We start from the raw sequence: 26,538 nt of genomic DNA on the forward strand, positions 1-26,538 counted from the left end.
GACGTTCCCCATGGCCAAGGCGACCTGCAACAGCCCAGTTGCATGCAGCTCTTTCTGCAAGCTGGGTCAGAGCTACAAGGGGTGTCCGAGTCTCTGCACCCTCTCGCTTGGTGTCCAGACCAGCTGGCGCTCAAAAAAACCTCCCTTAGTCATACGTAAAAATAAATAAAATTCTAAAATCCAAACTGAAAACAAAACTCCATGCTAAATCCCAGCTGCTGGGTTGTTTGAAGGCAAAAACAAAGCAATCACTGAGGTTTCACAGACTGTTCTAAAAGTGGAAATCTATGAAGAGAAAAGTGATCCAATAAGTCACAGTTTTAGGCTTTTGCTTTCAATTGCTCAAAGTGAAGACTTTCAAAGCTTCTCTTTCCCCCGAAGCCCTGACTGAGGGAGAAATGGGTATTGACCACCAAATTCAGCATCTACTTGCCAACAGCTACTTGTACACATCACAGACAAGTCCCAGCCACCTCTGCCCAGACAACTGCGTCACGTACGTCGAGTATTTTTCCAGCCCCTTTGGCAGCACCAGCCTCTAACTCGCATGCAAAACCAGCCCCTTCACTGCATCTCAGAAATCTCCTGTGCTTCTCAAGTGCCCTCTCGGTGATCCACGCTTACGCTGCCAGCTCCCGCAGACAAATTCATCCTCCTTCTCTTGAAGGGCTTTGCACAGCGCTGCGCTGAATAGCGCTGCACCGCAAACACGTGCCAGAGGGTTCAAGGACCCGGTCTGGAAGCGATGCCTGCTCAGAGTGACATTCCCATGAGGAAGAACGGGGTCTAAACAATGTGTGCCTTCCTCCCCAGGGTACAATGGAAGCATGGACAGGGCAGCTCAGTGCTAAGATCGCCAGAGCTGAGCTTCTCCTGTGCTATTTGACCATTTCTTGGATGAAGAAAATCCACCCTACTCTCTCCACCTGAAACTCTGATGTGCAGACTGCGAGTCTGTGGCCAGCCAATTTGTCCCTTGGCTCTACAGAACAACCCCCTGGGAATTTGAGTCTTAGTGCATCAGACCTGAAAGGATGAGCAATCCTGCGGGCCCAGGGACATTGCCCCAGTAGCTGGCAGGTGCTAGAAATCTCCGCAGCATGAGACGCAGCTAAAAACCTCAAAGAAAAACCCAAACCAAACTCACTCCACCAACCCAACCATGCCACAAGGCACTTGCATACGGCGCTTTTTTATGGGCAGTGAGCATTTTCCTGCCATCAGCAAGAAATGCACCTCTTTTCCTCCTTCCCGTTAAAGGACAGCCATTCTTCTTCTCCTTCTCTTTTGGTTGTCCTTTATTCTAGCCCTCGTCCTTGGCAGGACGCAGAGAGCACCCTGGCCTAGGTAGCTCCCCAAATTTCCTCAAATTTGGGCTGAGATTATATCTGTCATTATTGAAGAGTGCTAATAAGCCTTATTAACCAAGAGTGAATGCAAAAGGAATAAAGGAAGGATTTTCCTAGGACCCAAAGTGCAAGAAATTCATAACTAACTTAATACCTGTACCAATAAGAGATACTCATGCTGAGTCTATTTTAAAACCAGTCCAACTCTTTCCATAAGGAAGAAAAAAAAAAAGAAAAAAAAAGGAGAGAGAGAGAGAGAGATGCTTTTCCTCTCTCAGAATTATTCATGAAGACAGTCACAGAAAACGAAACAAAATAATGTCACCACTTGCAACAGAGTTGTCCTTCTGCAGCGGGTGGCAGCTGGCTGGATGCTGGCATTATTCACCGCTAACGCGGCATTGAACCGGCAGCGACCCTTGCAAAAGCAAGCCCAGTTTGGGTGTGCACAGCTGCACACCGAAGGAAAATACATGGCTTCAAGCAGTACCCGCAGCCTGCTCCCAAAGCGCGCAGGGCAATTTGGGGTATAAGAGAGAGACCGAGTACCGAAAAGGGTAGGGGATGATGTGATGGATGAAACCCCCCACCCTGGGCAGCTATGGGGCTCAGGACCGCTGTGCAGCTCGACTTGATCCCATGGGGGTCTCAGCCATTTAACAGCGACGAGACTTCCAGGGCTCCGAACCTGAGCCCCCCTCACCCCAGGTATTTTCAAGCAGTTAAAAGCCCTCGGGCAAACCTCTTCCTTCTCTTTCAACTCAGTCTCTTGCACGTGACATAATCCCAGCCGTCTCAGGTTTTGGGCTGCCCGTGCGCCCTCCCAGCTGAGGATGTTCTCCCATCTGTCCTGCGTACCGCCACACAAGCGCGCTCGCAGGCTTCCTTCAACCTCCCCGCTTGCAGCAACAGCTTTCTGACATGCCTCCAAAATGACTGATGAGTCAGTACGTTGTTTTTGAGCAACTCACGTGCCTCGCCAGCATGCAGGATGACAGACCTTGGGAACCTGGGCATTAATACTGGAGATTTATAGTCAAATCTGTCACGGTTGGGGAAGCTTTTTCCCCAAGAACTACTCTGCCTGAAGGTCGCTTTTCCTGGGCGGCAAGTGCAGAGAAACTTTCTCAGCCACCTTGACTCCCACCAAAGGGCACGCAGGAGAGCAGGGGAGGGGGACAGCCACCAGCAAACGCGCCCAACCTCGGGTTGCCCGAGCAGTCCCAAAGATTCCGTCTGCTCGGTGGGAAATCACGTTATGCCAGCAGAGCCCTGGCTGCAGCCTCCCACCGGGGAGCAAAAGCAAAGCGCACCCTGGTTTGAGCCCCCCCCCCTAAACTCCACATCCTCAACATATTACATATACATACATACAGAGAAAACAGAGTCCCCCATCTGACCCAGCACAGCAAGTCACGCCTGCTCAGATCCAGCCAAGATGAGAGGTTTGCAAACAATATCCACTCCCTCCAACCCTTCTTTTTCAAGGATCGGGAATCCATTGCCACAAGACGTTTGATGCATGAGGCTACATCTTCCTATGCACAAATACCATCAAGGAGCTCATGGATGCTGCTGTTTGCTTATATTTCACTGTCAGCACCACGCTATTATTGTTGTAGCGTGACTGGTACTGCAACTCCAACAGCCAACAGGTGCCGCAGAAATCGGGGTAAACCTTGAAAATACAACTTCATCCAGCACATTAACAAACCCCCACATATTTGTCATCCAAAGACAGCGCAGTCACACCGCGTCATCTCTCTAGGATGGGATTTCCCCGCTAAGATTTCCCAGACATTCCTCTGGTGCTGGCAACACACTAGCGAACTGTGTCTTTTTGCTCAAAGCAGGGTCAATCCATGCAGCACGTACCCACGGTCGTTACCTACAGTACATGCTGTTTTGTCACTGTTGCTACCATTGCTGCAGATAGCTGGGCTGGTGATGGTGGGAGGTTTCAAGAAGGGGAAAAATTGTCCTGGGGTTGACGCAGGAGAGGACTATGTTGCTAACTATTGCTCCTCAGATTAGAGCTGACCTGCAGGGGTCAGGAAATTTAGCGAAGAAAATGCTAACAGGGAGTTTTCTCTGCCCTTCAAAAGTTTGTGTTGCCAACTGCCCAAGCAGAGCTCGGATCTTATCATCCGCTGGGTTTGCTCTGGCCAAAGGAAATACTGGACTGCATGTGCCTCTGGGTAGGTTGCACGTATGTATCAAAGGCTGTAAAAGCACATAGAGGACCTATCTGCAGACTGATTTTGGATAAGTCGTTGGCCATAAAGCTCAGGCTCTCTCACCAGAACCGCACCACCGAGGAACGGGCTACCTCCTGCTCTCTCTGCTTCTTATTCTTCCTCCTTTCTAACCTGTTTTGAAAGCAGGCATTTGACTGTGGTCTTAAAATCTCCATGAAGAAGGTAAAGAAGGCTATGGGAAAGCCTACAGGCTCACAGATTGTGTCTTAAGCTATAAAGGTGTTTGGGACTTGCTTACCCAGAAATTGCCCTTGTCCCTGCTGTAGACCAAAGCCTTTGGGACAAACAGGGGAGCACTGACCCTATCATTTCTGAGCATGTTGAGGATATGGATATGAAATCCATTCACTTCTGCTGCTATACTCTTCTCTCCACCAAGGCTGATGACAGGTATGGGAGGAGCTGGTGAGGAACAAGCCAAGAAATCCAGCCATTTGCGGGTACAACAAGCCTTAGAGCAGGTAGAGGCGAAATGCCTGCTGGGACCTACTACCACGGGTTGGGTGGCAATTTCACAGACCAACAGCTCAAAAAAAGTGTAATAAACCAGCCCAAGCCAGGACTAGCTGGGGAGCTGGATATGGACAGGCAGCAAAACCACCTTGGTGGGCTGCCAGAGGCAAAGCCCACCGTGCATACGGATGAGAGCCGGGACCACAAGCAGCTTCCACCTGAACCTCATGGGACACCCCAAAAAGATGCTCTCGGTGAGGTGGTTTCCAGGAAAGGCACTTCTCTGCCCATCACTTCCCTGTGTGAGTTTTTTCTGGCATGCCTAAAAGCCAAACCCTTTTCTCAAGGCCTCAGAAAACCCCAAACAAGAGGATGTCTGTCAGGAAGGTGCCTCGGACAATGCAAAAGCTCTTCTGTCCTCTTTAAAGCACGTGTCAGGATGGGCTGACGGTGTTGCCCAACCCTTTGCCGTCAGAATGGATCAATTCCAACAAGGAAGGCTCCTGAGGTTTATAGTCAGGGCAATGTGAATAAAACCAATGAAACATTTATTCAGTCAATTTTGGCCATCCCTAACAATGAGCTGCCTGAGAGCAGACTGCAAATTTCTCTAGTATTCTTACTTAAAACACTAATCTCTGTGGATAATTCTTAGTCTCCAGCTTGTTTAGAAAACACAGACTATAAAACCCAAGCCATTTTAGAAGGACACAATGGGCGGCGTACCCTTTCTTCCCTTGCCTGAGCCATCAGATCGAGTTTACAGGACCAACAGGGATAATTCCAAATCAGAAATTCACTTTCTATTAGTACTGTTGGCAATGTCCACGGAATACTCCTGCCTGCAACCTGTGCAGGAAGCCAACCTGCACAGCACACAAAAAAATTCAATCCCCACAAACATCCCTGTCCGTTGCAATGCTTGTCCAGCTTGTCACAAAATCAAAGACCCGCAGAAATACTCTATCAGGGAAAGAGACTCCCTAAAGCGAGTCAGAAGACCGTACGAATGGTGACAGACAAACTGCTTCATCATTTTGTGTTCAGGGTGCTTTCCAGGCTGGTTGTGTGCCCTGGCATACAGCAGTCATTTGGATAAAAGGTATGGAAGAGACCAGGGACATAAAGTACAGTAAAGGCTTTTGAAATTAATTTAAGGGTTTTGAGAGCAAACACGCTTTACTACGACTTCCCCTTCAGGACAACAGTCACCCAAAATTTCCTTTGCAAATCTTTTCAAGCTCTTTTTTTTTTTTTTCCCCCCACCCTCACTGCTTTGAGCTGAGCTCCAGAAAAACCCTCTCGCACTCTCCCAGGCAGCCAGCGGGTCGCCTGCCCGCCCTCCCCCTTGGCATGAGGCTGCTCTGCCCGATGCTGCCAGCTGGGCAATGCCACGATACCGAGTCCTCCCCGCCTCACCCGATCACTCACTCGCCTGCTCATTCCTTTCAGATTGGACCCGACACCACCTGCCGCACAGCGCATCTCCCCGTACGGTTCCTCCTCTGCCTCCCCAAAGCATCCCCCCGCGCCGAGGAAGGCGAGGGGGGGACGGGGGACCACGCACATGCCCACGTCCCCCCAGACGACAAGTCACCCAGGTGACAAACGCTCACTTGGCCAAGAGAGAAAGGGAGAGCAGAGGAGGCGGCAGATTTGCAGGCGCAGATCCCACACGCCTGACCCCCTCCTCTCCCTCGTTATGGATGAGGTAAATTAGCTGTGACACTCATTAGCTGCAGCTCCTAATTAGTGAAAATTAATATTGGTTTTGATAGAAGTGTTGGCTGAAGCTCTCCCAGGCAAAGGCATGATTGACCTTGTTATCCCGTCTAATAGCAAGTTACATCACAGAAACTACTTTTTGTGGAGTCGACAGATTGCAGCCGCCCCCCGCCCTCCACGGCTCCCTTCCCCGCCGCTCGGAGAGCCGGCCCAGCCCCTGCCAGAGCACCCGCAGCCCCGCTGGCGCCTGCGCCCATCGCTGGCAGCACCCCAAGCCCCCTCCCCAGCAGCAGCTCTTTCCCACGGCCAGCACTTTTCCCACTGTAAGGCAACAGCATGTTGAATCATTTTCTCCCTTTTGGCCAGGCAACGATAAACGGTGCAAGCCTATACCCAGTTTTTAGGGCCATGATAACGTCTCTCCGGAACAGTGCCAGCCATCCCTCTCTGCCCACGGATATTGCTCCTCCCTGCTGGCTTTTGGGAGACATGGTCCCTCACCCCCCGTATCCCATCCCATCACCCCTCCCATGGGCCTGAGTAACTCCAAACTCACCGGAGGACTTGCTTGCCGCCACCTCTACTCACCGTTCAAAAGAATAAATAAATGAGAATAGCCGCAATGCAATAGCAATTACCATTTAATAAGGAAAGAAATCGGAGCAGCATCCCTTGACCTCAGGCGTCCCTGCCCTTGGAGCCTGGGAACCTGAAGGTGGCTAACCAGCAAAGTAACAGACGCTGCTAAACAAAAGGAAAACATTTGCTACCAAAGTTACGTATAAAAAAACCTGCGCTGTATTATTCACACATTAATAACAATAAAGATGTCAAACTGTCAGATAAGAAGTTAATCTCATTCAGAGCACAATTAAAGATGCCATTATCCAACCACCTGGGGCCACTTCCACTTTTACAAGGCAGTGAGTTTAACAGATAACAGGGATGAAACCACGCCTGGCGAAGTGGCTTGCCCAGCCAAGCCCCTCGTCACCACCTCACACAACCCTACTAGCACCCTCCAGCCAGCATAGCCAAATATCGATGTTGTTTCTTGCTCAAAAGAGGCTGCATGCGGATCTGTGCTAGCAAAGCTTTTTTTTTTCTTTTTTTTTTTTTTTTTCTTTTTTTGGGGGGATGGGAGTCACTCTTTTCATTTCTGGGATCAATGTCCCAATGAAAATTGTCCCTCTGCCTGCCTGGATGATGCCACTGGATACAGGATACATGAAGGGCAAGCCAGGACTAAACCATATCTCCAGTATTGCTGGTCCCTGGGATGAGCTTATATTTCGGGGGGGTGGAATCCAAAACACTGGAAAGCAGCATCTCCAACGGATTCCAGTTGATTGGACAGCTGGACGCCCACCAACCACAGCACTTTTGGCTTTTAATATGAACTAACGAGCTCTTTGTGAACAGCAAACGGACCCTGAGCCTTTTTTTCCCCAGACTGCTGCTGCTGTTAGGAAGCCAAGGCCAGAAAAGCTGGGCACTCGCTGCCGAGTGCAAAGCCACAACCATCAAATTCTGGCCTTTATGGAGGAGGCACTGGAAGAGGAGAAAGTTTTGGGGAAAGAAACCCCCTCCTGACGTCCTTACTGAAGACATCATCGGCTGTGTCAGCCCAAGCACTGCCCGAGGGATGCAAAATCCAAGAGGCTGCTGACACGATGTGCAAGGAAACATCTTCTCGTGCAAAATGCCCCAGTTCTCCTCGAGCCCAGGGACCTTTATACCATTTTATGGAGAAAGTCCAGCAAAAGCATCCAGATGCTAATTGCTATTTATACTGCAGGCCAAGCCAGCCTTCCCCACCTCGGTGTAGCCTGCAAAATGTACAGCTCCTGTACGCCTCTCCAGCTTAGCAGCCTGGCAAGATAGACCAGGTTTCTGTAATATTTACCACTGCACACATGTGCTATTGCCATGTTTTTTCACTCTTGGACAGGGAGCCAGTATTTTAAATTGAGCCATAAAGCCCAATGTTAAAAAGAATAGTCAAGGGCTGTCCTGAAAGTAAGAAATTATTCTCGAGCCGTATTAATTGCATTCAAGACTCTGCTACACGTGTCCCATACAAGCCCTTCACAGGGTTTCCTTTTCCACAGCGTAACGTATGAGGCTCTGTGCCATGGGTGGGGGGTGAGACCCAGCAGAAGCAATGCAGGAGACGGAGCCCACTGCCCCCGTCCCCCCACCCAGCAGGATCCCAAAGCGATGCCCAGGGGCATCCCTGAGAACCAGAGATTCTGTACCAAGGGCTACAATAAAGCAAAGGGTAACACTGGAGATGGAGACATGAAATCACGCAGCCAGCTAATGACTCGCTCAGTCCAACTACTCCCCAAGCTGATGGCAACTTTTCGAGTGAAATTGAAAGAATCTGGATTTTTCGAAAGAAAAAAAAAAAGCAAAGCAAAATCAGCAAATTATATTTAAAATGCTTCCCCTCCACACCTTGCAAGCTTGCTCTGCAGCAGGACCAGCTCTCTTCTCCCTCAAGGTGTGAAACAAGCAGCGTGCAAAGGAAAATAAATAAAAAAAAAAAATACACCTCCAGCTTACAACCTGGAATGCAAAACCAAGCTCCTGGTTTAAAATCCAGGGAGGCAACAGCCTCCCCCGCCCCTTAGGGGACACCTTTTTCTACCTGCCATCTGCCAGAAAACGGCTGCGAAGCATCCCAGTGCCCGTGGGGCTCACCCTCCTCTGTCCCTCGCTGTCAGGGTTGCGTAAACTTGGGAGGATCCTGCCAATTTTTATGGTTTCTGTTGCAGCGTGATGATACCAGCTTGGGATTTTTTTTTCCCCCTTGCCCTCTCCAGTACAGAGCCTTAATTTATGACTATTTCCCCCACCCCACCAAAGTAGGCTGGTAATGGCTTCTGGCTGATGTGCTTTCTGCAAGCTGTCACTCCCAGCTCCGTACCTGATGGGACTGCAGACAGTGTCCCTGGGACTGCAACAATTTTTCCAAGACAAAGAACAACTTGCAGAAGCCAGGGAGAATATTTTTTTTTTTCCCCACCCTTTCCTTTATGCCTCTAGGAAAGCTGCTTCAGGGACAGCAGGAGAGATACGTATGCAGGATAGTGCTTTCTGCATGGTCCCTTCACTTACTTGCCTTACCGTCCCCCACTACGCCGAGTTTTACATCAGTGCTCTTTTGTACAGAAATATTGTTTTATCCGGTAGGATGTGTTTAATTTGATGCAGCTGTCACATGGGAAAAGGTGCATTTCAAGAGTCAAGGTTTTCCGCAGTGCTGTTACTTATTTTACAGTCTTCTGCCATATCTATTTCTTCCCCTCTATTTCCCAAAATCATTAGTAACAACCATTAATCTCTGCCTGTGAGAACGCTCCTCGCTTCTCCCCATACCCTGAATTGTTAGTCTGCCTTGGACTTTCTACATTTTAAAGTCTTTTTCCCCTCGTATTTTCAAATTAACTGCTTGAAACTGAACAGTGGAGTAAGAAACGAAGCCACATCACTGTTTGTGAAAGGGTGTTACGTTCCATAATACGATCTCTCGCCTCAAACCTAATAATCAATTAGAAAGAAAAAAGAAAGAGGTTCCTCTGTATTCAGGTACCGAATCGCCCTCCTAATTGCGCACACGCAGAAAGACAGCCTACGCAATACAATACCGGAGCCTCAACAGAGCAGGCACTTGACAAACCCATGCAGATGAATGGAATAAAATTGAGTTACTAACCATTAAATGTCAAGTGTTTGAAATCTTTCCCCCTTGCGTAAAGAGCAATATTAATAAATCTTTTAGAGAGGGAGCGCACGGAGCTTATTCACTCTTCTGACCACTGCTGCAAATTGAACAGATGTTTTCATCGAGTTGTCCAACAATGCTGTCTCCAGCTTTTTTTTTTCCCCCCGAGTGGTTACAGTTAATTCAAAAGCCATCAATGTACGGGAGCAGTTTGACAAGAGGAACCAATTTATTAACTCCCCCTGCCAATCAAGCACATTAAGCCATTCAAAGGCAGAGAGGTGCATTAGCACACGACGACGATAAATCGGTTTAAAAGCCAGGAGATGGGGAGGCGATGGATTCCTGTGACAACATCGAGGTGACCACCCTGCGTGTCCTCTGGTCCCTAAAATTGCAGAAACAGTGATAAAACAAGCTTCCCAGGAGGCAACCCTGCCACCCACGCAATCAGCCCAGCCAGGGCAGCGCAACGCCTACCAACACCCGGGCCCCAAACAGGGGATGCTCACCGGGATAACGGCAGTTTTCTGCTTAGACGCTTCCCAACAGTGCGAGTTCTATTCTGCAATCTCAGCACGGTGGCACATATATACGTTTCCAGAAGGGTTCTCTTCTACCTGCTTGGTTTCATGCAGGAATATGGTGGTTTTCCGTAATGAGGACTAAGTAAATTTTCATGTTTTAATTGCTCAGATGATTTTGATGCAGGTGAGAAGCTGGATCTTTTTTTTTGTTTTGCTTTTGATGACTTCTTTTACACCAAGAAGCAACAACAACAAGCTGGTAGTGGTGGTGAATAGTTTGAATTTTTCATTTGTTAAAGACAAAGTAGTACTTCCACAGTGACCAATTACGGAAAGTTTAATTAAAAGGTTCATTTTTTACAAGGCTAGAAGTCTGAAAATTGTGTAAAAAAAGTCACGGAGGCTATCATGGAATACCTTTTGCAGCACCACAGGGAACTGCCTCGAGCTGTTCCCCCTCTCACTCGGCTAATTTGGGAGCCGGACACGCACCTCTGCAGCATTTCATTGATAAACTTCAAACTGCGCAAGCAGCTGGATGCCAGCCCTTCTCAAACCCATCTATTCCCAGTACCCTTCACTAACACACCTCCCACTTCACCGCAGCCCCAGGCTGGGTGGCAAAACGTGCCGAGACGCGAGAGTGTAACGCGTAATGCTCCGTCGCTTTCCTCCGACGTGGCATGAACTTTGCCCGAGCGTTGCATAATGCAAGGGAATCGCTCTGCCTCCTCTCGCGTGTTTTTGCTTTGCTCCTCAGTCAAGAGAATTAGCCAGAGAGTGGTGGAGCAGATCCAGATTGCAGAGATCTCAGATGAAAACGTTGCATGCAAACACAGAACTAGGGTGTAGTGGGGTGTACCTTTTGGGTTTTTTTCCCCTTCTTCTTTTCTAAGCTCACACAACCCAAATACATCAAGTTCCTGATCTGGCAAAATGTACAAGCACGTTTATCACTGTTTGCAACCATAGCTTTTTTTTTGCCTAAGAGGTCCCATTGATAGACTGAAAGTGAAAACACAGACCAAAAATAAAAATTATGAGTGTATGCATAAGCAAGTATTTCCCTACAGTACAGGGAAATACTCTTGGCTCATAATACATTCCCTTAGAATATTAATACCTCCACAAAGATATATATATATACAGCTTCGTAATTTGAATGTATACACACATATACGTGCACATATACTTTTCCCCTGCCCTGTGTTTTTTGCTTTACCAAGCTTGACTCACATTGTCATCCCTGCTCTATATCAGGTTTGGCACCCATGCTAATGCCTCCAACTGGCCAGGAAAAAGGCCCGATTTAACTGAGCTGGGACGGTGTGGACATCCAAGCCTGGACACTCCAAGGTAACACGGAGCAGAGCCCAACACCCAGCAAGAAGCCAGCCCACAAACGAAGCTCCTACAGGCAGCTCTGTACAGATAATTAATGCTACTAAAGTCATCTCAGACAGAGAAATCACCCCAGACCTCATTACCACAAACACACATCTTTCTCTGTTTCTTTTGAAAGGGCTCAGCCCCCATGCAAGGGCTCACACACTCGAACGTGAAAGGTGGCGAGATCAAACCTTCCAATGGTTTGATGAGGCCGTTACCAAAAGCAAGGTTACCCTGACATGTTAATTAGTCCACATTGCAAATATACTTTCTTCCTTCTCCCTCTCTCTCTTTCCCTTCTTAAACGTAAACATTAAAGTTATTGCCTATTAGCAAAGCAGATATGAAAGTTTAAGTGATTGATGAAGTGATTAATTTAATGATGCAGGGTTAAGGGTTTGGGGGGGGGGGGGGAGGAGAGCTTTTTTCCTTAAGTTTCCTGATGTTGGGAATAACTAATTTTCTAGCCTTAAGTTTTCATTAACGATGCTGTACTTTCTACAGCTCAACCAGTAATTTCATCAATGGGCCTAAAGGGCTTGAGTTACAAGAGCCGAAATCCCCTTCTTAAAATACTCCTCAACTACTGTTGTTCATTAGGGTCGATGCCACACTTAGAAACAAGGCTGCTCCTCTGCAGAGCACTCAAGAAACCTGCAAATTCAGTTTTAAACAGTAAATAGCCGTTGGATAACAGTGCTTTCAATTAATACTGAGGACGAAGGTGATGTTCCTATAGCCTCCCTTTCTAAAGGAGAATATTCACACCCACTCTCAGCGATGCCTGTAACGAAGCTCGCAAAGCAGGTTTCCTATTCAAAAATATCTCAATCTCTCTCACAGTCAGAGACTAGTGTATTCCTCTGGAATTATCCTTTGTAAAAGCCCAAATCAATTCTGCTAGCTGCACACATGCACGCGCCCAGCTGGGGCGATGGACGCGTATACACTCGCGCTGTCAGCCCAAAGGGGCACACCGGTCCCTGCCTTCGTACGGAAAACAGCCCGCACGTACGTGCCGTAACGCCAGCCCAAAACACAAGGCGGTAGGAACCCCAAAGCCGCTCGCAGCAGAGGCCGTTTAAAATAGGTGGGCTTTGCGCGCCTTTCTGACGATCGCCGATGGCACCAAATTCAGTCCAGCTGAGGGGATGGTTTTAAAAGCAGAAAAAGCAATGTTTCCCCAGGCTCTACCAAGGGTAGCAAACTACTTCTGGCCTTGGGAAGAGGGTAACCTCAGGGAGACCCAGCTCAGGGCAGGACCTACCAGAAATATCCCAGGCTGGACCCCAGCCCAGATTTAACCCCTGCTGGTCTCCTCCCCTGTGGTCTATGGCTAAGAACATCCACCAGCAGCAAACCAAGGAGCCTAGGGGCTACCTATGTTTGCCAATTGACCTTTTGCCTGCCAGATCACCAAAAAAAAAAAAAAAAAAAAAAAAAAAAAAAAAAGCTTTACTAGGTTTTTACCATTATGAAACCCTTGCCACCACATCGGTGCTAACACAGTGGGGTGGCTGGGACACTTGCCGTGCGGTCCCCAAACTAGGTAACCAGCCACAGACCAACTTCCACCATGCACTGGTCCACTCGTTTTGCTGTGCATTTGCCCTCCCAGCTGGGGATTATTTATATACAGCATGCAGCAGCGTGGTTTCATCATCAGCTGAAGCTGATCTGAGGCAACACCACAGCAAAGGGATGGATTCCCTTATCCTCTTGCACCATCTTGACTCCTGTGACTTCTATGTCCACCTGATCTTGCAGCTCTCCCATCAGCTATACCTAAATGCTGGTCTAGCTGAAAACCAGAAGAAAAATCCTTGAACCAAGTAGATGCTAGCTGCACATAGCATTGGTGTAACTGGGGTGGGGAAAGGTCCTGTGGCTCTTGAACTCTCACCTTCCTCCCACTTGCACATTCCCACCTTGCCTTCCTGAAAGGGTATTAGCTTTTCTCTGGAGCATTTTTGGAGCTGTTTCAGCAGACTAACACACATGCACACAAATAGAGGGATAGTTTTCCTGCTAACTCGGCCGGTGTTAACAGCTCAGCACAGCCCTGGCTGCAGGCAGGGCAGTAACGCGTGGCTGCAGCTGGTGATGCTGGACTGAGGCTTCACCCACCGCACGGCCACCTTGGACGGAACACTTCTACAGGGAAAGCAGGTGGTATCTTTAATTAGACCAAACACAGGCACAGAGACCCTTCCCCACAAACTCAGCCAAGTATGCAGTCACGGGAAAGAAGTTCCCAGCAGCACCAGCACGAAGAGGGCACAGCCACTGCTTTAACACACGCTGCTTACAAAGAGGTAGGCTTTCCCAAGCTCTCCATCCACTCTACTACCAGTGCCACCGCATTTTTCCCCAAAGCATCTTCCAACTTGCCAGATTTTGCTAAAAGCCAGCCTACCTTGTATCATTCCCATAGGCTCTTGCACTGCCCTGGACTCCCAAAGCACCCTGTGCTGTCTTGCTCCTTTCAAGGAGTTAAGCCCAAGCTTTAAAGCCTTCCTCTGTGCTCTTGCGTCACACCTCCTTAGTACCCAATTAGCACCTCATTAACAGGATGCCCACAATGCTTTCCGGTCTTGCCAGGGTGACTTTTAACCCCGTGGTGCACAGAGATGAAATTAATTTTCTCTTTTGAGCTCTAGTATTTAATTTTGAGCAAGAGGGACACAACAGCAGATATGCTAGGGCAGCCCCCCCTCTCCAGCGATAGCTGCATCCCCCTGCAAGCGTGGAGGGGGGCCAGGAGACACCAAAGGGAAAAGGGTCCCATGCTTAGACGCCCACTGTCCCCCCTCCAAAGCTGTCCCCAACAGAATGTCCACAAGCCTCATGCGTGGATATCTGGCCCAGAGAGCTCTGCAACAATTTAATCAGTCCAGAAGAATGCAGAGACTAGAGCCAGCGCTTTTTTTTTTTTTTTTTTTTTCTTCCAGTGATGCATTAGGCAAGTGCCATCCTGGAGGAGCCCAGCCACCTCAGATGCCTACAGCTGCGGGATCAAACATGCAGGCAGGGTTTAGCCGAGACAGCCTGTGCTCAATCACACACAGATAACCATATCTTCAGCAGCAGCTTGAATTGCCCGGCACCCCCGGGGACTTTACCTGGGTGCCAAAGCATCTGGCTGCCCAGGACCACAGCACTGCAGTGAAAGGCTGTGGCAGAAGAGATGATTGCTTTGGAAACTACAGATACAGCGCACGGAGGATGGCAGCCTTCCCTGCCTGGAGAAGAAAAGCCCTCTGGCCTGGCCCTTGCCTGGGATGGAGAATCAAGTCAAGTCATCCACAAATATCAGGGGGATGTGCTGCCTCAGACCCACGCGCAGAGTTACCAGCGAGCACCCTGCCAGCTAAATGCCAAGTCCCTCTCCCAGTCCTCTTGTGAAATAACTCTCCATCCCAGAAGGCCCTGAAAGGCAAGAAGTGACACGCATCAACCTAATTACTTTAATCACCACCAGCCGACAAAGTACACCTACACTGCAGCGGTGCCCCACTGTCCCCGGCTCCTCTTGGGGTGCAACAACTTGGGGTGCACAGTAAGAGCCCCAACTCCATGGGAAATGTCCGCTACGGCCCATTTTGGTGAAGTAGGTCTCAAAGAGCAAGGTTCAGCTCTGCCCCTCAGAACTTAGTGGATACGTTCAGAGTCCCTTAGCTGGTGTGGGTTTCCCTGGAAAAAACATCAGCTTTCATCGCAAATTCCTCGTGCCGCCTTCTGCGAGCAGAGGAGGTGGTATGCTCAACGTAGCCCACCATGGAAGGGCTCCAGCTTGCCCTGGGAAAGCGTAGTCTAAGTTCCCCAGTGCAGAAAGTCAAACCACACCATCAGAAATTTGTCAGGCAGCAAAGCTCTCCTATTCAGTGCCAAGAGCCAGACTTGGATCCTCAAACATCCAACGGCACAGCCAACAGACAGCCAGGTGCCCAAGCAAGACTGCTTCCACATGCACGCTCCCCAGCAGAATTTGCGACTCGGTCAATGCCACCAAGAGATTTGGGTGTCTCCAGCAATCACCCTCTCTTCTACTGTATTTAACTGAAATTCCTGCAACAGCATTTGGAAGTCACCATCTGCAAGTCCCCAAATGAGCAGGGTTTTTTGTAAGCTCGCAAAGGCATACCCACCCTGTTCCCAAAACACGAGCTATTTATGGTCTGTTTACCAGCTCAGCAAAAGTTGCACACAGCAAAGGGGGGCAGAAGCACGTAAAATTCCCCATCAATCACCCGCCTTGCTTTCTGAGCACGGTGAACCCAGGGGATGGAGAGCATGGCCCATGCCTCCTGGGAGAGGCATAGAGCTGAAGGGAAAGAACGAGGGGGCCTTGAGCAGAAAACACAGCCCCACACACTGCACGTATGCTCTTACGATTTCAACCCACCCCCTGCCTCCCGTCACGTACACGTCCCCTCCTCCTCGCAGGTGCTCTGCTCAGCATCCCCCGACCACCCGTCCCTCCACATCACGGTGGCACCAAGCTGCTGAGGCGGGGGAGCACACGAAGCCTTTAGCCCAAAAACCCCGCACCCAGCCAGGCTCCGAATGCTGACTCAGCACCGCACGGGGCTGTCGCTCAGCAGCAGCCCTGACCGCAGGACTTGCTGAGTTAGAGGTTCTCCTTGGCCCTACGCCGTCACAGGTTAACAAGTGGGAGGAGATGCTGAGGCAGCCAACTTCGGGGAACCCGGGGCTGAGCATCCCACCAGGCGCTGGAGGCATCCCAGTGATGCTCACAGGAGAACATCCCAGCAAGGTGGTGGGGCAGAGAGCCGAGAGCCTCAGCTGCACACTCTCCTGCCCAGAAATAACTAAGGGAACCAAACAGCAGACAGCCTTGGCAGAAGCCCCCGGAGGAGCCGGGCCTCCCCACCTGCCAGCCACCCCAGGCACCTTTCCCAGCTTCACCAGCATCTTCTCACGCTCACATTGCCCGGGGGGGTGATTAAGCCTTGCAACTAAATCCGGGCAGGTTTTCCCCCTCTGTTGCCCACTGCTCAACCTCAGCAGGCTTCACAGAGGAGATCCTCCAGATTTAGTCCCCTCTCCTAGTTTTAAGCAGGGCATGCAGGACCAAGGTCTGATGGGCAGGAGGGACACATTGTCCCCAGCCCACTTGGGCAACGATGCCGAGAGCAAAGCCAAGTGCATGCTATCAGCTCGGGTGCAATGATTAAAGCGTTTCCCACTCTTTTAAGACAACATTATTCCAGTGATGCTAAAATGTTATCGCTAGGATGAAGGGAAAGTGGAATTGCACTCATCTGAATGGCCTCTTTTGTCATGCATTTTGCAAGGCGTTGAGGCATGAAAGCTTTCAGAGAGACTCGGGTGAATCCAAGCTAGGTGGTTATAAGGCTAGTTACAGACCTGACATGATGGATCATCTTCATTTTCCCATTCCTGTCCTGCATACAGCAAATCCATTTGCTGGGCAATTAGACTCCAGTCATTACATTATGCTAAGAAGACGTTCCTTTTGCAGCAGGGGGGACCCCAACCAAGAGAAACCCAGAGCGCTGCCTGCCCATCCCCACCTGCTGACAAATCCAGGGCTACAGGTAACGCCAGCACGCCGGCGAGCATCGCCCCTTGTCAGACACCTCCAGCAACTCCCCTGGCATCAATATCCACGCCGCTCTCCCTTACCCGCAGCCCTCTAAAAGGTTTGGGCTTCAACAAAATGGCCCTTGGAATGATTTTGCTTAAGGCAGCGAGCGGCGTGATAAAGACGGACAGTCCCTCTCCTGCAAACTCTTCTTCCAAGGGCCGTTAACCAGCCAGTACTGCTGCTTTTGGAGTAAAACACACGGCGATCCGGCTACCGGCAGCTGACGTGGGCTCTCCCGGTGCCCTGCCTCGCTCGTGCCACCATGGCCCAAGCAGTCATTATCCCTCCTCCTCCTCCTCTCCAGGCATCTCCCCTCTCTCCTGCAATTTCTTCCCCGACCCCTTCAATCGCTTTCGCCTTCCTCAAGCTCACGTCTCCTATTCCCTCCGCACGTGCGCGTGTGTGTTTCCATTACTTCTGGGTGAAATAACTGACTAGAGGGTCAGTCCACCTGAAAATTGCTCTCCCTGGACCTAAATGAAACAGATGGGCATTGATGATGTTTTGGGAGAAATTAATCAGCCTGGACCGGCGGCAGCGCCAGCAGCTCCCTCGGCCCAATCTCGTCTAATGAATTCTGAGCTCTCTGTCTTAATAGCTCCTGACAAGACTAATTTACTCTTGTAAGTGATTAGAGGGGGAATGATCTCTTAATTGTTGCTTAAGATTCCTTTCGGCATGGCAGGCAGCAAGCGGGAACCGCTGGGTTTGGTGCGGATGCCGTCGGGAGGGGAGGAGGGGGCCGCACCGGGCATTCGCTTAACGCCACGGTGATGGGCACTTCTAACAGACCTCGAAAAAGGAGCTGCGTTTTTTTGAGGTAAGAGGTGCCACATACTGTTCTGCTACTTACAGCCCAGTCAGGATATAAGAAAGGTGTTTCCAGATGATGCCTTTTTTTTTTTTTAAAAAAGTTAATAAGCCTAACTCAGAAAATATCTACCAACAGCAGAAAACACAGAAACACTGTCAACACTTTCAAGGCTGACATTTCCCTCTGGTGCATCTGAAAACAAAATCCCAGGGTGCCAATATTCTTAAGAGTGAATTTCATTTCTGTACAGTGTAATACGAAGTTTAAAAAAAATAAAATTCAACCCCCAAAGTAATTCCACAAACAATTTTACTCGCACAGTATCTCACTGGAAAGCAGACTGTCAGAAATCTTCCCCCATTTTCTGCCAAAATAGGAGTTCAGTCCAATTCCCGTAAGGTATTTCAAGCTCAAGTACTTCAAGAACCACGTACTCAGTGAGGAAGCGTTTCCATTAAGCTGTTCCCAACCAGCTCTCGCTCCTGCTCTTGCACAGCTGCTTCCTTCCCTGGGACTTGTCCGGGGCACATCCAGCACTAAGTGTGTTTGCAGGGACACCGGCAATCGAGGGGCAGGGAGCATACCGAGACCAAAGCAAAGAATCCAGGTGTGAAGCAACCCGTAAGGGGTGGGCTCGCTGAAGAATTGCCATGAAAAATGACATGGTTGCAAGTCAGCGGGAGGGGAAAAATTAGAAAAAAAATTACAGCGAAGTCAGGTCCTTCCTTTCCTTACATTACTCACAGCACTGCAGAAGGCAAGCTGCGAACAAAGGCACCCGAGCAGCGGTTTTCAGTACTATTTCCCATTGCAAATAAACCTGAGCATCACTGCAAGGCAAAACTCCCCAGGCAGACCGCTGCCGCTCCAGCAAGCCTTCTCCCGAGGACACATCTCCGCGCAGAGCTCAGCTACCACCCAGGAGCTTCCACACCGTCTATCCAAAACTCGCCACCAAGACTCCACGTCCTGCCCAGACATCACCCCAAATCCCACAAGCGGGACACCATGGGCTGCAAAAGATGCAACCCCAAGAAGAGACAGAAGCCTCGGCTGGAAGCCCTGGTTGAGCTGAGCAGTCACTAGAGGAGACATCTCCAGAGTCCTCCAACCCTCGACAGCTCTGGTGACAACTTAGCTGTGGCAAGAGCCCTTTTTTAGGGGGGTGCTGCTGGGGCTGCATGGTTGAAGGCAGCGGTAGATGCGAGAAGGGGCCTCCGTAGCCTCCATCCCAGCCACCCTCCGCTCCCAATCGATTCCTCCCGCATTAAAAGCCAGTCACGAGCCCTGATTGAAGAGCACAAGTTTAATGGACTGAGAGCCTGGAAAGAGGCCGAGAATGACCGGGTCGATTTCTGCATTTACTAAAAACTGATCCCTAGCTAAATAAAGAAAGAAAAATAAGCTACATCTGTCAATCAGAAGAAAAGCATTCCTTTAATGCTTTCCCATCAGGGGGTCAGCAGCAGCAGACCCCCTGCCCACGGGCATGCCCCACTTACCCACAGGAGTATCCTCGTTGATCAGCAGGTAGGTATCGAAGAAGTAGTTTACAAAGTACGGCAGCCGATTGCCCTGACCTGGGAAGAGGACAAAAGCAAGATATTATTTCCCTGGCACGTCATACATGGGCCAGCACAGCTGGGAGAGACTCAGGGCACAGAGAGACGCACATGGGGGACCGGGCTCACTGCTTGGCATCGTGACAGCGAGGGCTAACCCCAGAGATGAAGGCTAAGAGGAGGACAGAAAGCACCGTGGGGTCCTCCATAGAAGCTGGTTGGGGAGCTGCTTCCCTCCGCCGGCCTTTCTTTTTTTAGTATTTTCTTTTGCAGGGTGGAGGCAGAGGGGAAGGGGGAAGCCAACAGCTCAGGGACCAGGAACATCAATTATTGTTTTAGCGCATGATTAATACCTTTGCTTTGTTCCCACGGTTGAGAGCCTTTTGCCTTGTCAGCCATCCCAGCAAAACCTGGTGCACCTCCCCACTCCCATCACCCGATCGCCTTTCCCTCTAATTGCCTCCTTTCACCTTTAATAACCAGGCTCAATTCTTTCTGCTCCCTTTTTTACGGAGCTGGAAGCTTGCAAGCCTGTCCCCGAACCACGGCACCCTGCACCGCAGCCTCATTAGGTGGCAGAGTCAAGCGCAGAACATGTAGGAGAACAACCACCGCAGCCTGAACTGGGAAAAAAAGTCAACCAGGAAAGATTTACCATTTGAGGGATGCAGGAAAAGAGGTGGCAGGAGAGAAACACAACAACTTTCCAAGAAGGTTTGGTGTCGAGCTGGCTGCGTCTGAGGGATGGGTTTTCCTCGATACGCAGCTGGAGCCAGCCAAGCCTGCAGGCTTTAAGAAATGCAGTTCAGCTGCCAAGCATCAAAAATAGGGCTGTGCATGGGGAAGCGGAGGTTTGAACTGGTCTCGCCAAAATAGTTCATGCTTGTTGATGGGGAGTCCCAGGAGCCAGTCCCAGGAGGGGATGGGCAGGACCGGGGTCCCGAGCAGAGCCCCTGGCAAGGGGACTCGCTGGAAGCGATGGGGCAGCGCTTTCCTGCTGCGATCCCTCCTAACTGCCTTTGGCGTGAGCCGAGCCAAACCCCAAGATCGTGCAAGTATAAAAGATTGCCGGAGTGGCAGCGTGACACCCCCTCACAAACCCCCACCACACCAGATGCAGATCCAGGCAGGCTCCTTCCAACACAGCCGTTACAGAGCATCACCTCCATCGTTACCCCAGCTGTGCTGCAACAGCAAAGACATTGCTTGGAGCAAAAGCATAGCAAACCCCGGGTGAATCGGACTTCCAGGTTTCCCTCCTGACCGTGCTACGCTTTGCCACTACCCTCACGCCCTGCGCTTCAGCATCCCACCTTAAGAAACAAGAACCAGACCAAGTTTCAGCATCCTCTTCGCCTGCCCAAGCTCCCGACGGAGCAAGATGTTCCCGAGACCTTTCAAGCGCAGGTCCCAGCTGTGCTCCCACACAAACCTGCTCAGCACCCATGGGAAACCCGCTCGGGGTGGGGGGGCCATGGGCACAGGATGGGGGAGCAGCCTGGGCTCCTCCGGGGCTCCCTCCGTAACAGGATTTTCAGCGCTGCCCTCTTTCCCGAGGCGCTAGGTTTGTTAAACACCTCGAGAAGCGGGAAAGCACTAGAGGCAGCACACTCTTGCAAGGGCACATTTAAATCTCAGCTGCTGGAATTAAGTACCTGGAAAGAAAATGAGAAGGACCCCAACAAAATGGGTTATTTAGAGCTAATGGCATCTCCGGAGGCTTCGAAGCACGCTCGTAGCTGGCTGCCGTGCCGGGGTCAGCAGGCTTTGAAGGGGGCAGATGAGGCTAAAACACACCAAGCAGCCCTTACCACAGGGGACTCACTTCTGCAACCCCCTCTATTTCAAAATACATTTCTTAATATCACCAGCATACTAAAAATAAGTTGCATCTCCCAAATCCAACTGCATCGAGTGCTGGGAGGCATTCAAACCACCAGTCTGCGAGCATACAGGAGCTGTGTGTTAAGAGAGGAGGGTGGCTGGCACTTGAGAGCTGGGGAAAGCTGAGGGAGGGTCTGGAGGCAGGACTCTGCTTTGGCTTGCAAATCCCAGGATAAAGAGCAAGACTGTCACCACACTGCTGGACTGTCAGCGTTCAGAAGGGCAGAGCGCGATGGGAGGGGAGAGAAAGCGTCTGAAGGATACAAAAATGTAGGTCAAAAGATGCACGCTATGATGAATGGAAACCAACCCTCCCAAAAATAAAAAAGGGATGCTGTGGCTGAAGCTCCAGCCTCATCAGCCTTCCCTCCCCGGCCAGCCACAACACTCACATCCCAGCCACAGCTATTTCCAGCTCCTCCACAGCCCAGACCACTGCCGAGGGCTGCATCCCTGGGGCGCCTTTGGGAATCTTTTCGCTATCTCAGATCTAGCCATGAGGTCTTATTCTCGTAATCTGGCTGCTGTCAAAAGGTGCTTTGCCAGTCTGCGAAACACAAGTCTTCCACACATACGTCCTGGCACCTACTCTAGGATCCCAGTTTTCCTTTCACATTTAATCCAGGACTGACAATGTTTTGTTGGCTTTGGGCATGCCAGTCCTTTCACACAAATTAATTTGGGAATCACAGCCACCCACCATGTACTCTGAAAGCGAGTTCACGCCTTCCCAAAAGCATCACTCTGAACCAGCTGTCATCTGTGGCTTCATCTAATGGATCATCAGCTGGATTTTCCTTCTGCCAGACTGCCACAACCACCCAGCCATACCCTGGGACAGATCATTGCTGTATCCCTCAACATGGCTCTTGCTCGTGGCCCCCCAGCAAGGTGCATGGCAGAAAGCCATCACTTCCACCACACTCTTGTAACCCTTTATTCCTCCTTTAGGTGCTACCAACAGGCTCCAAGGGATCATGATCAACATTGTTTTGACATGCTTGGAGATTTTCTTCCCTGCATGCCTGTTACACGTTACTCCCATAGAACCTGCTGCTTCTTTGCCCTTCAGAGTCATTACTCTCATCCTTGGCCACTCCTGATGCAAGAACATGGTAATTGCAGAGCTGTTCTTCTAGCTAGCACCCCTCCGTTCCTCCTCACCTGGAGACGATGAAGGTCTCTGCCCATCTCTGGTGACTGCAGCAGTAGCTGGGCAGGAGTGGGCAGATTCCACTGCCACGCCAGAGCTAAACCACCCTCTTCCAAACACACCGAGCCCACTCGGGCTGCACTTCTGCATTTCTCCTAGCCAACTGCTTCACCAGGAGCTTTGCAAGTCTTCTGGGAAGAGCACCTCCATCACCTACAGCCCCCAGGGTGTATGGCAGGGCATCCACACACTTCTTCTCCCGATCCCAGGCACAAGCGTTGTGCCAGCACTTGCTTATCACGGGCAGGCACTCCTCAGGGAGATGACAACCAAGCCCTGGGCAGGGCAGGGTTCAGGGGAGAGGGGCTGACACGCTGCTGACCTGCAAACCTCCAAATCCCCATTTCCCTGTGCTGCCTCTCCAAGGCTTTGCAGTTTGCTATTGCCTATCTGCTGCGTCCAGCCGGGCACCCAGGGCAGGGCTGTGCACACACCAGCTACGGGTGCTGCGACCGACCGCACAGGGCGGGACGAAGGAGCAAGTCCCCAGCCAGGCAAGCAAGACCCACCACTCCGCCTCCAATGGGATGTACTGGACCGCTCGTGGCAAGTGATGTCTCCAGGGGGCTAGTTTTAGGAGGCTCAGACTGGGGCAAAGGACTCACTGGGTTGTCTTTTTTACTTATTTTTCCCCTTCCAGAGGAGTGACAGGGCAGTTAACTAGTGAGGCTATACTTGATCCAATATGACACCAGAGGGAGATTGACTGCGCTTGTCAGTCACAGCTAATGTCATCCACTGACTGCTTAATCAGGCTGCCAATCTGGGCAAGCCATCTTGAGGCTTTAGTAGGGGGAAAAAAAAGAAAAAAAAGCCTTTATTCCAAAGGGCACAGCGCTATCAAATGGACACAGGCTCGCTATTGTTTATCAGCAAGCGCCACACAGGCACACCCGCCCTGGCCTCCCTCTCCCCCCACCAGTACCCAGGGGCTTTAGCCCATTCATGCAACAATCCCAAATTTCACGGGGCTTTACTGTATGTTTACAGTACTTATGCATCCCGGGATACACCAAAACCCGGCCCAAGAGGCACATTTGCTACCCCAGAAGGTGGTCGTCCCCCAAGCTCCCACCTGGGGGGCAGGCTGGACCCCACAGCCCCCTGCCTGAAGTACCAGGGGAAGACCAAGAGCATCACGCTCACAGGGCAGAGCCTGGCACCGGGTTGAAAGCTGACCCCAGAGGTTCTGCCTGCCCAAAGCCCTGCCCTTCCCTCCAGCTGGAATTAGAAAAGAGGTTTTGCAGCTCGGAGAGGAGTTATTTCCTGCACAGCATATATTAAAGCACAGTTTGGGTAATAATTTTGCTGCTGAAAGCACAGGGAGAGCCCTGCCAGTAATACCTCTGCTAACAAGCTTCTGGTTTACATCCTTGCCTTTTATCCGCTCCTGCTCCCTCTAATTTCCTTTAGGTTTTATTTACGTGAAATGACCTAACACCGTGTCTATTGCCAGGTCCGCCACCAGCTTTGACTTCATGAACCCACAGCTGGAAGTTGCCAAGGTCTTCCCACCGGGATACACCAGCAGCATCTCCCACCGTCGGGTTCACCAGCGCGTCCTCCTCCTCCAAGCCGCTTTCCAGTCCTACCCGCTCTCTCCCAGGAACAGCCACCTGATGCCACGTGTGCCCTTTTACTGACTGCAAGAAAAGCGGCTGCACGGGAGCACAACGTGCAGGTCCCCGAGACTGCGTGCAATGGAGATGGGCAATCTGCTCACCCATCACAGCCGCGTCTCCCCATCACCACAGCAAAGCTGCTCTGCCTTCGGATATTCATCACGAGGCCACAAACACAGCAAATATTAGCCTTGTACCTTGCAAACATGAGACCCGAGCAGGGAGAGGAGGGGAGAGAGAAGAGCACAGCGCTGGACAGACGGCGAGATGACTTACCCAAAGAGACCAGCTCCAGGAAGAAGACGAGAAGCAGAAAGTTGCCGGCAGCAGCGCGACGCTTCATGGTTCCTGTCAAAGCAGAAAAGCAGCGTCAGGTCCTGCGCTTTATGGATGTTACCTTGTCTCCCCAAAACAGGCTCGGGGATACAGCCCTGCCCCAGCACTGCAGGGGGACAGCCAGGAGATCACCGTTTTGTTAACGCTTAGCTTTTATACATGGCACTTCACCCAAGAGAGCCCCATCACTTTCTCGGTTCGTGCAGCCCCAACCACCCTCTTGGCGAGCTCCAAACTGAAACCAGGATTGATCTGGCATAGGTGATACATTTTTTATTTTCCGCTTTCCAAAGCATATTTGCTCAGCTCATGCTAGGGAATAAGCCACCGTGACCTCTGCGGTCAGGACCGGAGCAGAAGCAGCCCCAGCTGAGCGGAGCCGCTCGAGCGGCGAGGGAGATGTTGAGGGTAAGGAAGAGCCGCTGCTACCCAGGAGCGACACAGCAGCGAGCCATCAGCACTGGGGTTTAAGAAGTTTTGGCAAAGCCGCGTGGGAAGCTTGACCCAGAATCGCTGAAGAGGCACCGGGATTTCGGAGGACAAAGTACAGCCTCTCAAACCTTTCAAACCACCCGGACGGCTGCAAGACAGGCACTCGCGAGAGCACTGGAAGCAGACAGGCTTGCAAACGTGCCTGCATCCTGCTCTGCCTCTCAAATTTCCCCAGCTTCGCATTCGATACAGCGCATGACTCCTCACGACGAGGCAACAGAATAAAACAGTAACAGGCAGCTGCTTAGCACGGCTGCATCCTTGCACGGTTTTCAGACCATTAAATACAAAGCTCTTTCCAAACCAACCCCACAAAACCTCAGCGAAGTCCCCCTTTGCAAGGAAATTCATACACGTGGTATTTTAAAACGTCCCCCCTCGCAGGCAAGTATAAATCATATATGTTACACAGAGCATATAGGCACAACAGAAACCCCCAGGCAGCTCACAGAGAGCCTGAAGCAGACAGGACATCTCAGTGACCCGTCTCCGAAGCTCTCCATATTTCTGCAGACGCTGTGAAAGGTGTGGGGCAGGGGAACATTTTCCTACCAGCTCAGCCCACCCACACAGCAGCAAACCCAGGGACACGAACGGCAGAGAGCGTATGTGACAGCCAGCCTTTTGGGCAGCAAACAGAGAGATGAACCTGTAGTTAAATGCATAAGCAGCTCCCAGCCGAGACCAAGCGTTGACCTGAGCCGTGAGGGCTGAAACAAGTCATAAATCACATCTATTTATCAGCCTAAGCAGGGACTCGTTACGCTTGTGACTGGTCCCATACACAGCAAGTTTTGGTTCGCCCAGCGCTCGCTGCTCTACACGCGCTAAATGCGACGACAGCGCGCGGTTACCCCAAAGCGTGGCACCGTGCTGGGCGCAGGCTGCAGCTGTGAGCCCAGCTAAGGGTGGAGGGGTCTGCACCCCATTGCCACCCTAAAAGATGCGTGGGCACCCCACAGGGGGAGTTCTTACCTCTGCAGGGCAGCCCGCACCCCAGCAAGAACGAGAGGACGCTCCTAAAGGAGCTTCAAAGCAATAGCTCCGCACATTGTATTTTTACTGATGGATGTGTCACAGCAGACAGTTCGTAACAGCTCTGGTCACCATAGAAAGGGCCCTAAATTCTAATTTCTTCTGCTATTTTGCCACAAGAGAGTGTCTGGAAGGAAGAGGTCTGCATCTAGGCAAGAAAAATGATGCTGTGGTCTTTTTTGCGTATCTTTAGGAAATTCAGCACAAGCCTGAGAAGACATTTGGGATCAGCGCTGCTTAAATTTTAGGTGTATCATGCCAGTCTCCTCAGAAAACATGGACAGGGCAGAAGAGTTCAATTGCCCACCCCCCCGTCAAGTTTCTGACTTCTGAGTGTTCGGTGCCAGCAGAGCATCCAAAAAACCCAGGTTCTAAACAGAAATTACCTCTTCCCCAAGAGCCAGGCATGCTATCAGGCCCTTTAAATCTTTAGATTCGGCCAACAAAAGCAGAATAGACTCTTCTAACAAAGAAAAACCCCAAACTGCTCCACTTTCCCCCTTCTTTGATAGGTTTC

The 26,538-nt window shown here is 50.7% G+C and overlaps 1 protein-coding gene across 1 annotated transcript in view; it reads right to left on the reverse strand.

Moving 5' to 3' along the window:
* CDH23 (cadherin related 23) overlaps window positions 1-26,538 on the reverse strand; it is a 213,592-nt gene that overhangs the window by 178,022 nt on the left and 9,032 nt on the right. Inside the window, exons 2-3 of the mRNA XM_069795810.1 lie at window positions 24,435-24,506; window positions 19,380-19,457 (exon numbers count right to left, since the gene is read on the reverse strand). Of these exons, the coding sequence (XP_069651911.1) occupies window positions 19,380-19,457; window positions 24,435-24,501 (145 nt within the window). The 5' untranslated portion in view covers window positions 24,502-24,506. The remainder of the gene's footprint in view (window positions 1-19,379; window positions 19,458-24,434; window positions 24,507-26,538) is intronic.

The sequence above is a fragment of the Haliaeetus albicilla genome, chromosome 11, assembly GCF_947461875.1.
Source record: "Haliaeetus albicilla chromosome 11, bHalAlb1.1, whole genome shotgun sequence".
Lineage (NCBI taxonomy): Eukaryota > Metazoa > Chordata > Aves > Accipitriformes > Accipitridae > Haliaeetus > Haliaeetus albicilla.